Source organism: Echinops telfairi, unplaced genomic scaffold (genome assembly GCF_000313985.2).
Source record: "Echinops telfairi isolate 266 unplaced genomic scaffold, ASM31398v2 ScPeMD7_7469;HRSCAF=8507_0, whole genome shotgun sequence".
In the NCBI taxonomy this organism is placed as follows: Eukaryota; Metazoa; Chordata; class Mammalia; order Afrosoricida; family Tenrecidae; genus Echinops; species Echinops telfairi.
In genome coordinates, this window is record NW_022111372.1 from 55,950,092 (window position 1) to 55,961,742 (window position 11,651).

At 41.0% G+C, this 11,651-nt stretch overlaps 1 protein-coding gene across 1 annotated transcript in view; it reads left to right on the forward strand.

Annotated features, from left to right (window-relative positions):
• The first annotated feature begins 1,565 nt into the window (after positions 1 to 1,565).
• Positions 1,566 to 11,651, forward strand: part of UBTD2 (ubiquitin domain containing 2) — a 93,931-nt gene continuing 83,845 nt past the window's right edge. Inside the window, exon 1 of the mRNA XM_004696788.2 lies at positions 1,566 to 1,593. Within this exon, the coding sequence (XP_004696845.2) occupies positions 1,566 to 1,593 (28 nt within the window). The remainder of the gene's footprint in view (positions 1,594 to 11,651) is intronic.

Genomic DNA, 11,651 nt, shown 5'->3' on the forward strand with positions numbered 1-11,651 from the left:
AAATAATAATAATTTATAAATTGTCATGAGAGAGGGGAATGGGGAGGGAAGGGAAAAAATGAGGAGCTGATACCAAGGGCTCAAGTAGAAAGAAAATGCTTTGAGAATGATGATGGCAACAAATGTACAAATGTGCTTGACACAGTGGAGGTATGTATGGATTGTTATAAGAGTTGTACGAGTCCACAACAAAATGATTTAAAAAAGAAAATGATGATGGCAACATGTGTACAAATGTACTTGACAGCATGGATGGATTTATGGATTGTGATAAGAGCTATATGAGCCCCCAGGAAATGATAAAAAATAGAAGAAACATCCTGTATATCTGATATTTACATTACGATTCATAACAGTAGCAAAGTTGCAGTGATGAAGTAGCAACAAAAATAATTTTATGGTTGGGGTCACCACAACATGAGGAGCTGTGTTAAAGGTTCGCCGCATTAGGAAGGTTGAGAACCACTGCTTTGGGGTGTAGTGACTTAAGCATTGGGCTGTTAATTGCAATGTCAGCAGTTTTAACCCATGGGAGAAAGATGGGGGTGCCTGCTTCTGTAAAGATTTGCAACCTTGGAAACCCTAGGTCCTAATCTGTTTTATAGAGTTGCTATGAGTTAGAATTGCTTGGAAGCAATGAGTTTGGGTTTAGGTGTACCATCTATGTTGAAATTTTATCACTTGACCCAAGAATGTCCTTTATAGAATTATTTCTCCTTCTAGTTCAGGGTCCAGTCTACAATCCTTAAAACAAAACGAAAGCCCCTGCTGTCAAGTCAATTCACATGACATTCAATCCTCATATTTCTTCAGCCTTCTGTAGTCTAGAACGCCTTTCTCAGCCATTCCTTTGTTATGAGTATTATTATTTTACAAGTAATATTGGGGTCTTGGTGAAGGAGGATGCAGCAGCTGGGGTTGCCATGCAACAATTTCTACACAGGTCATTCGGCAACACTGGTTGCAGTCTTCACAAGCCGTAAACATCCTCATTGTTTTTCTCCTGTTTTTTTCATTTCCACTCATCTAGTTTCCCTTTGCCCTCACATCCTCATTGTTATTTTAAAGTAATTGTTGACCATTTGGTTTCCCATAGGTGATTTTTAAAAGAAGCATACTATTGATGAATGGTAGCCGGTATTTTTTTAGCTACCAGGTGAACTCAGGCGTTAGTTTTGACTCAAGGTTTAAAGATTATCTCAGGGCAATAGTCTCAGGGAATCCTCCAGTTTCAACCGGTCCAGTGGGCCTCTTGTTTTGTCTTGGTTTTATTTGGAAGGAATTGGAGGTTCTGTTCCACATTTTCTCCATTCTATTAGGGCCCATCTTTGGTGGCCTGATGTAGTAGTTACATAGTCTGGTGTCAATTTGGGACTTGAGAGGATTGAGAGTGAAGGGGTGGAGTCTAATCTGTCCATCTTTGTATAGCCAATGAGGCCTCTGTGTGGGCACGGCCTTCTCCTGAGAATTCTGGGAACTCCTGATTTTCCTCCTTGGAGGCAGGAGACACCTCTCTCTCTGCTCACTCCCAGATACAACGCTCTATTGACAGCACACATGGCACTATGGCCTGGGAGCTGGAGAAGCTTGGACGTACCTTGATGCAACCAGACCTCTGCAGCTGGAGAAGCCATGTGGAGATCCTTCCACCTGCCCTGGATTCAGAAGACTTCCCACCCACTGGCCTGTGATCTTCCTGTATTCAGTGTCATTGCATGTGTTTTGTGAGTTTGAAGAGGACTTTCTAGATTGGTATCTGACATATGGGCTAATATTGGACTTATGGACTTGATCTGGACTGGGCTGGGATGTTTTCTCAATATTCAATTGCTCTTGACATAAACCTCTTTCTTATTCACATGTGAGTCTCATGAATTTGTTTCTCTAGTCTACCCGGACTAACACACCTGATTAGAACAATTGGTATTGGTAGCTAGACCACCTAGTTCTGCTGGTCTCAGGTTAGGTGAAACCATATTTTAATGTTTATGACATTGACTTTAGGGGAAAAAAAGCCTTCCCTTTTATTATAGAAAGCCCCTCCATTTGAGTTTGACTGATGTTTCTTCAGGATTACAGTTAGGTTATACACCCCCAGTCAGAATACCACATAGCTATTCTGTCATCAATTATTCTGGTATCGATTTTGATCACTAGGTCAAGAGAATGTCCTTCCCCCCCTGCTGTCTACTTAGGTTTCGCCCTCCCTTTACAATGAATAAACAATTTGTGGAGGATATTTTTAGACATTACAAACATCTAACTCCTCATCAAAATTTCTTATCCATTGATGATCCACTGCTTCTTTTTCCTGACTCAATCTTTACTTTTGTGGTGCTGTGAATTTTTTTGTGAATAGGTGACGATGAAGAATAGGGCCCTTCAAACTATATAGTCTCTGTAACTCCTATCAAATGTGAGGTTTGTGGCCCACCAAGGGGATCGGATATCTTGCTAATAATGTCAAAAAGGAACATGGCATCTTTTTGTGTGTGGGGAGGGGTGGCCATACAAATAAGGTGTATGGAACTCTAACATAGGAATTGATTGGTTTTGTAGCCCTGCTAGACTGAACATGAGCCACCCCAGAAGTGGAAAGGGGAATCTCATGACCATCAAGAGAGAGGAGCCAGGCGTGCATAGCACCCTTTGGACCACCCGAGATCCCTACACTGAACCTTCTTGATCCTGAAAACAAAGAGTTGTGACCCCAGAAACAGCAAAAGACAAGAAACAGCGACAGAGAAGTGGGAGTAACAGAAGCAATAGAACCAGGAGACAACAGAGACTGGCACAGTAGTTTTCCAGACCCATAGAGCAGCGGTTCTCAACCTGTGTGTGGGGAGTCGCCCGATTCACAACAGTAGCGAAATCACAGTTCTGAAGTAGCAATGAAAATAGTTTTATGGTTGGTGGTCACCACAACATGAGGAATTGTATTACAGGGTCGCGACATTAGAAGGGTGAGAACCACTGCCATAGAGCAAGAAAGCTGAGCACCTTCAGGCAGGTGACTAGCTAGCAGAGTGGGGTGCTTCTGGGCACATGGCGAGTTAGGTTTGCTGACCAAAAGAGTTAGAAATGAGTACAGTTGTACCATTCCTAGCACATTCTTATTGCTGGGGGGGGGGGCGCCTAATTCAATCCAGAACAGTTAACAAGCTTCCAAAAGGGTGTGGGGTGAGAAATACTGTCTTACTCTGAGTTGAAGGAGCAAAGCCAGTGAAATGTATATATTCATATATAGCGAGATTTACTTTAAGGAAACAGCTGCCACAATTGTGGGGGCTGGCAAGTCCCAAATGTATGGGTCAAATTGCTAGGTGAATAATATATTGGAGGACAAGATGAAGAAGGCCAGTTGGGAAGGTATTACAGTAATCAAGGTAGGAAGAGGTGGTGGTGATAGCAGAGATGGAGAAAAATTGGACTGAGTCAATATATTTCATGGGTAAAGAGGACATATTAATGGATTGTATGTAGAAATTAAGGAAGATGAAGGAATTGCCAATAACTCCTGTGTTTGAGACTTGAGTAATTGATTGACTTGATCATTTGTGTTGGAGGGAAATGACTGAACAACAAGAACAACAACAAAAATTGGCAAGGGAATGTGGAGCATCCAGTTTAGTCCTAAACATGCGTTCCTTGATATTCCATCTAGGAAACTAACCTGCTCCAGGAAATAGCTGATGTGCAAATTTAAAAGGCTGGTTTCTGGGCTTGACCTTAGGTCTACTGAATCAGAATCTCCAGTAATCTTATTTTAACATGTTTTCCAGATGACTGAAATCCATACTACAGTTTAATAGCTACTGTACCTCATTCTTCCCAATTTCCTCCTTCCGTTTTCTTCTTTTCTGCACTTGCCAATTCTCCTTGAAGGCTTGGAAAATTGGCTGAGTAAAGAAGGCACTAGAAATATAAGAATAATAAATCTGTACAGTATAGTAATATGTACTATATGACAACAATAAACATATATATACAGAGCCCCAAACTGCATGAAACAAAAACTACTAGAATTAACTAATGAATTCTACAATGCTGAAGATACAAGTTCAATACCCAAGAATTGGTAGTATTTCTATACAGTCGCTATGAAAAACTTGTAAAAGATATTAACAAAGTATTTCCACCTACAATAGTATCAAAAATAACAAAGCATTTAGGAATAAATTCAACAAAAGAAATGGTAAAACCTGTACATTGAAAACTATAAAACATCATTGAAAGAAATTTAAGATATTCACAAGTGGAATGGTATACTTGACTCTAGAGGGAGAGGCTTAGTATGATTAACATGGCTAAAGGGCCTACACATTCAACACGTTCCCTATAAAAATCCCAGCAGCCTATATTTTCAGAAATTAGAAAAGTGATCCTAAAGTTCATGTGAAAATATAAGGGATTAAGAATAGCTAAAATAATTTTGTAAAAGAAAAACAAAGGTCCAGGACTTACATTTTCCAATTTCAAATTTTATTCTAGAAATACAGTAATGAAAACCGTATGATCCTGGCATAAAGTTAGACATAAATATCAGGAAGAGGAAGAGAATTGAGAGCCTAGACATAAACTCTCAAAAATGATGGTTAATTGATATTTTAACACAGGTGCCAATACAGTTGAATCAGGAAAGAATAGTTTTTCACAAATGTGCTGATAAAGAACAACAACAATAAAAGTACCAAACTTGCTGCCATTGAGTTACTTCCACCTCACAGTGACTCCACAAGACAAAGTAGAACTGTGTCTGTGGATTCGTGAGGTGGTAATTCTTTATGACAGCAAAAGCCTCATCTTTCTCTTACAGAGCTGCTGGTAGGTTCAAACTTCTGACCTGAAGGTTAACAGCCCAACTCGTAATCTATCATGCCTCCTGGGGTCCATGGAGAACTGGATATAGACATGCAAAAGGATGAAGTTGGACTGCCTCCTATCATATGGAAAAATTAAAAGAGGATCAAAAACCTAAACCTAAGAGTGAAGACTATTAAACTCTTAGGAATAAACACAGGAATAAATCTTCATGACTGTGTTAGGTATTGATTTCTTAAATATATACTCAAAGTCTGAGTGATAAAAGAAAAGAAAAATAGATAAATTGCATTTCATCAAAATTGAAAACAAGTCTTACAAAGGACTATCAAGAAAATGAAGAGTCCAGAATAACAGAAAATACTTGCAAACCACATATCTAATATAGCCCACTATGATGATTATAATAAAAAGTATAAATAACAGTGTTAGTGAGGATGAAAAGAAATTGGACTGTTCATACATTGCTAATAGTAGAGTGAAGTTGGCGCTGCTGCTTTGGGAAATAGTGTGGCAGTTCCCCCAAATAGTAGATCTAGAGTTACCATAGGACTCAATAAGACAAGTAACAGCATCGATCCACCACAAACTTGCTCACCAAGTTCATAGAACCTTATTCATAATAGTGTAAAGAACCAAAAAAATCCATCATCTGATGAATGCATAAATAAAATGGGCTATAGTGATACATTGGATATTACAAGGCCAGCAGTTTGAAACCACCAGCTGCTCTGTGAGAGAAAGATGAGGCTTTATATTCCCATAAAGAGTTACACACTTGGAAGCTCACAGAGGTAGTTCTACCCTGTCCTTACAGGGTAGAGATGAGTCGGTGCGGTTTCCATAATTTGTTATGATCCACACAGTCGGATGCTTTGGCAGAGTCAATAAAATACAAATAAACATCTTTCTATTATTCTCCACGGTATTCGGCCAAGATCCATCTAACAACAACAGTGATATTCCTTGTTCCATATCCTCTTCTGAATATAGCCTGAACCTGTGGCAGCTCCTGTCAATGTATGGCTGCAAACTTTGTTGAATGATCTTCAGCAAAATTTTACTTGCATGTGATATATTATTCTGTAATTGTAGTGTCTGTTGTGTCACCTTTCTTTGGAAAAGGTACAAATATGGATCTCTTCCCATCAGTTGGCTAAATAACTGTCTTCCAAATTTCCTGGCATAGATGAAAAAGTGTTTCCATTGCTTCATCAGCTTGCTGAAATATTTCAACTGCTATTTCATCAATTCCCAGTGCCTTGTTCTTGGCTAATGCTTACAGCGCAATTTGAACTTTTTCCTATTGACTAGTTCTTTTTTGGTACAGTGAAGTCTATATATTTTTTGCATCTTATTTTGATGCTTCCAGCATCATTCAATATTTTGCCCATAGATTTTTTCAAGATTGCAATTTGAACCTTGAATTTTTCTTGAGTTCTTCCAGTTCAAGGTAGTCTGTGTTTTTCCTTTTTGTTTTTAACTCTAGGTTTTTCCACATTTCATTATAACATCTGGCTTTGTCTTCTTGAGCTGCCTTTTGAAATTTTCTATTCAACTCTTTGAGTTCATCAATTCTTCCATTTGCTTTAGCTATGCTATGGTTAATAGCAAGTTCCAGAGTTTTTTCTGACATCCACTTTAATCTTTTCTCCTGTGATGAATGATGTCCTTCCACAGCTCATCAAGTCTTCTGGCATTAGTGTTCAATGCATCACATCTGTTCTTGAAATGTTTTTAAAATTCCGATGGGATCACGTCAGGGTCATATTTTGGCTCTGGTGGATTTGCTTTAATTTTCTTCAGCTTCAACTTGAACTTACATATGAGCAATTGATGGTCTGTTCCACAGTCAGTTCCTGCACTGGTTTTAGCTGCTGATTTTGAGCTTCTCTATTGTGTCTTCCCACAGATGTAGTAATTTGATTTCTGTGTATTCCATATGAAGAAGTCCATGTGTATAGTTGCCTTTTGTGTTGTTGAAGAAGGTATTTGCTATGAAGAAGTTGCTGGACTTGCAAAATTGTATCATGTGATCTCCAGCTTCTCACTAAGACCCTATTTTCCCACCACCGTTCCTTCCTCTTTGTTTCCAAGTCTTGCATTCCTTAGAATGGGAATTCCAGAACACTTCATTGTACTCATGTAGAAATGGATCAAGAGGCAGTTGTGCAAACAGAACAAGGGAACACTGCATGGTTTAAACTCAGGAAAGGTGTGAGACAGGGTTGTATCCTCTCACCATATTTATTCAATCTGTATGCTGAGCAAATCATCAGAGAGGCTGGATTATATGAAGAATAATGCGGGATCAGGATTGAAGGAAGGCTTATCAACAACCTAAGATATGCAAATGACATAACCTTGCTTTCTAAAAATGAAAACTTAAGGCACTTGCTGATGCAGACCAAGGATTGCAGTCTTCGGTATGGATTACAACTCAATGTCAAGAAGACAAACGTCTTCACAATTGAACCAATAGGTAACATCATGATAAATGGATAGAAGGTTGAAATTGTCAAGCATTGGTCTTCCTTGGATACACAATCAATCATGGAAGCAGCAGTCAAAAGATCAAAAAGATGAGTCGCATTAGGTAAATCTGATGCACAAGGCCTCTTTAGAGTGTTGAAAAGCAAGCATGCTACTCTAAGGACTAAGGTGCACCTGATCCAAGCCAGGCTATTCTCTATTGCCTCATATGCATGTGGAAGTTGGACACTGAATAAGGAATACCGAGGAAGAATCAATGCATTTGTATTGGGGTGCTGGAGAAGAATATTGAAAGTGCTGTTAAAAGGACAAACTGATCTGGCTTGGAAGAAGTATAGCCAGAGTGCTTCTTAGATGCAAGAATGGCCAGGCCTTGTTTTACATACTTTGAACATGTTGTCAGGAGAGGCCAGTCCAGGAAGAAGGACATCATGTTTGGTAAAGTAGAGGGGCAGCACAAAAGAGGAAGACCCACAAGGAGCTGGTTGGACACCGTGGCTGCATCAATGGCCTCGAGCAAAGGGACAATGGTGAGAATGGCACAGGACTGGGCGGTGCTTTGTTCTGCCGTGTATAAGGTCACTGTGAGTGCCATGGACTAGATGGCTCCTATCAACCACCATGTGAGTTGGCATGGATACCAGGGCAATGAGTTTGGTTAGAGCAGTGGTTCTCAACCTGTGGGTTGCGACCCCTTTGGGGGTCGAATGACCCTTTCACAGGGGTTGCCTGAATCATAACAGTAGCAAAATGACAGTTATGAAGTAGCAATGAAAATAATGTTATGGTTGGGGGGTCACCACCACATGAGGAACTGTAGGAAAGGGTCGCGGCATTAGGAAGGTGGAGAACCACTGGGTTAGAGGTGGCCTGTAGCAAGGCATGAAGCACAACAAGGAGCCCTGGTGGTGTAATGGGTTAGGTGCTGCGCTAACTGCAAGGTCAGCAGCTTCAAACTAGCAGCTCCAAGTAGAAAAGATGAAGCTTTCTATTCTTGCAAAGATAGAAAGTCTTAGAAACAGACAGGGGCAGTTCTACTCAGTCCTATGGAGTTGCTACACATCGAATCGATTGGGTGGCAGTGCGTTTGAACTTTATGCTGTTACATAGATGAATCTTGAGAACATACAAATGTGAAAGGCACCATCACAAAAGACCACATAATACAGCACTGCATTTATACTAGTGTATTAAAAAAGTGCACAGAGAAATGGGATGAAAGGGTCATGGAATTTTCCCATGAACTTTTTGAAGTCCCCGCGTATGAAGTGCCAGAATAGGCAAATCAAAAGGGAGAGAAACCAACCAATGTTTGCCTAGAGTTGGGTAGAAATGGATATCAACGGCTAATCAGTAGTGGTCTCCATTGGGGTGATGCACACGTTCTAAAATTGATTGTGGTGGTGATTGTACAAGTGTGACTATATTAAAAACCATTGGTTTATATCACTTTAAGATAGCAAATTATATATGAATTAGAGCTCAATAAAGGGTTTTTAAAGAAAAATACGAGGGGGTACCAAAAAAGAAACAAAAACCCAGATTTTTTTCAAAGCTATGCGTTCAATTTTTATTTTTATTACAAAACAACCATATCACCTTCAAAGTACTCTCCATTACACTTAATACATTTGTCAAATCTGTGATTCCATTCTTGGAAATATTTTTCAAATTCATCTGTTGGATGGCTGACAGCACCTCCTGTTTTTTTCATTCACCTCTCCTATGTTTTCAAATCGCAGTCATATTGCATGAAAATGTCCCTCTTCATTCTCAGAAACAAAAAGAAGGCATACAGAGTGAGGTCAGGTGAGTAAGGTATGTGGGGCAAGAGAGGCATGCTGGTTTTTGCCAAAATCTGGGGCACTGAGATGGCTGCATGAGCAGGTATATTGTCACAATGCCAAACCAGTCCCCCGTCTGCCACAAATCAGGCCATATTTTCAGAACCTCTAAATAGAAAGCCTGAATAACAGTGACCTGGTGGGACGAACTCCAAATGCACTACAAGTCAACATTTTCCTCCGTTTGGGAAGCTGACGGATGTCCAGAATGAGGTTTGCCATCAATCGACATTCCGCCTTTTTGAAATGAGAAAACCACTTGTACACTTGAGTTTTTCCCATAGCACTGTCCTTGTAAGCTGTGTCCAACATCACAACAGTTTCTGCGGCATTTTTCCTGAGCAAGAAACAAAATTTCACAGCTGCATGCTGCTCTCTTAAATTGGCCATCACAAAAAAATGAGGTTTGAGCGAAACTGCTTTTCTGAAGAAATACACTGTGAACCAGAGAGAACCTGGTAATGCCAGTGTGTGCACTAACTCAGAGCGAGTTGCTGGATTCTCGTCTAGCAGGAAAAATGCATCCTATGAAAATTCCGCTCTGCCCAGCACAATTCCAATTTCTTTTGAGTACCCCCTCGTATAGAAACACACACATGCAAGAAAGCACTGGCTCTGTGGGAACCTATGATGTAAATTGGAGCATGTTGGGAAGATTAGTTAGCTAATGCTAAGCATGACACTAAGGGGACAGTTGATACAGAGCCCACAGACCTTTTAATATTGGCTCAACTTTACAGGAGAAAAAAACTGAGCTCTGCAGAAATGGAATGTCACATAGCTAACACATGATGAAACTAGACCCCAAGCAGAGCCTGGTCTCTTCCCTGCTATGTTACGCTGCTTCCTCTCTGCTATAGGATGAAGACAGGGTGGAAAACATCCCTAGCTGAGAAGTAAAATGGATGAGACTGTTTTCTTCCTAGTGCCAACTCGGCTGCGCTCATCAGAAAGCACTCACCACTTGGTTGCCTACCATCTGTGTAATAGACACTGTAGAAGTCCACTTTGATTTCTGAACTTTCTAAAGCAAAACTCAGGATAAAGGAAGCCCTTTGCAAAGATTCAGCAAGTAGCTTCTGCCCTTCAGAGAAGTACTGTCTGTCTGCCAATGTGAATACTCAGTTAAGAAAGACCAGACAGAAATCTTTGTGGCACAGCCCCTGAATTGCCAAGGCACCCTGAACACTCCTAACATGGCTTGTAAAGCAGCTCTATTAGAAGGTTCATGATTACAATTGAGGAGAATACTAATTCTTCAATAAGAGCAGACTTTAAGATAGCAGACTTCTTTTTACAGGAGATTTTTGGGCTTTCATACAAATGTAGAGTGGTGTGTGTGTGTGCATGTGTGAGCGACTCTTATTTTGAAAATCCAAATAGCAAATACATACAAGGACCTGCACTTCGGGCCATTTCTGGAAGCTAGTTTCCCAGATATGAAAAATCCCTAGTCAAAGGGCAGGAACATCCTTAAGGCTCTTGAGCCACATGGCTAAATTGCTTTGCAAAAAGACTGAACCAATTATGCTCTCACCAGCAGTGTATGAGAATATATTTAAATGCAAATTCCAAGCTGCAGTGTCTTTTTCTTAGGTATTTCACTAAAAAAAAGTTGTTTTTTAAAAACCCCAAGTGCTAAGCAAAAGCTGACCCAGGATGTTAAAAAAAGAAAGCCTGAAAGGAAAATGGAGCAGGCCTTTCAACCTGCTCTTAGGCGGATATAAGCTTTAGAAAGGCTCAAGCACGAAGGTAAAAAATGTAAAGACCTCATAGCAAGCACAACTTTGAAGGAAGCTCCACAATTTGGCTTAAATTGGAACGGGGTAACGCCAAGAATGTGGGGCGGTGATCAGCTAAAGTAGTTTTTAAGACGCAGGGTATTTTCCTTTTGTTTTACGCTGCACGTAGGTTCCACGGGGATTTGAGGTAGGATCTTGAGAAGTAGTGTTGCACCGGAATCCCTGAGAAAATGCAACAAGCCCTCGAACTCTGGCCAGGCTTCTCTCTCCCCACAGGGACGGCCTCGCCTCCTCACCCAGTCCAGCTTGCCAACCACAAGGAGCGCCTCCTCTTCGGTTCTAACAGTGGTTTTAGGGGGCAAGGAGGTACGGACGGTAAGGGGAAGCCCAGACTTGGGATCCCCATCAATCCGAGCGCTACCCGCTTCCAAAGGTGCTGCGACCTCAACGTTGGGCTGGGGAACGCCTCGCCCTCCAGTTATTTGGGAAACCGCCAGCTCCTGCCTGCGTGCCTTCCATTATTACTTCAGTGCCCTCGCGCACTCGCTTCTACCAGAAAGATAAAGAGCTGACGCCCGAGAAGCCAGAAACTCGGTTTTGTTCTCCTTTCTCACTTTTGTTCCGTCTTTCCGCCTACATCCCCCTTCTCTTTCCCGTCTTCCCCCCATCCTCTCTCTTTCCCTCCTGCGGGCTTCCTTTTCCTTCCCCGTTTCCCCCCCGGACAGACCCCGGCGCCTCTTTCTCTCTCCTC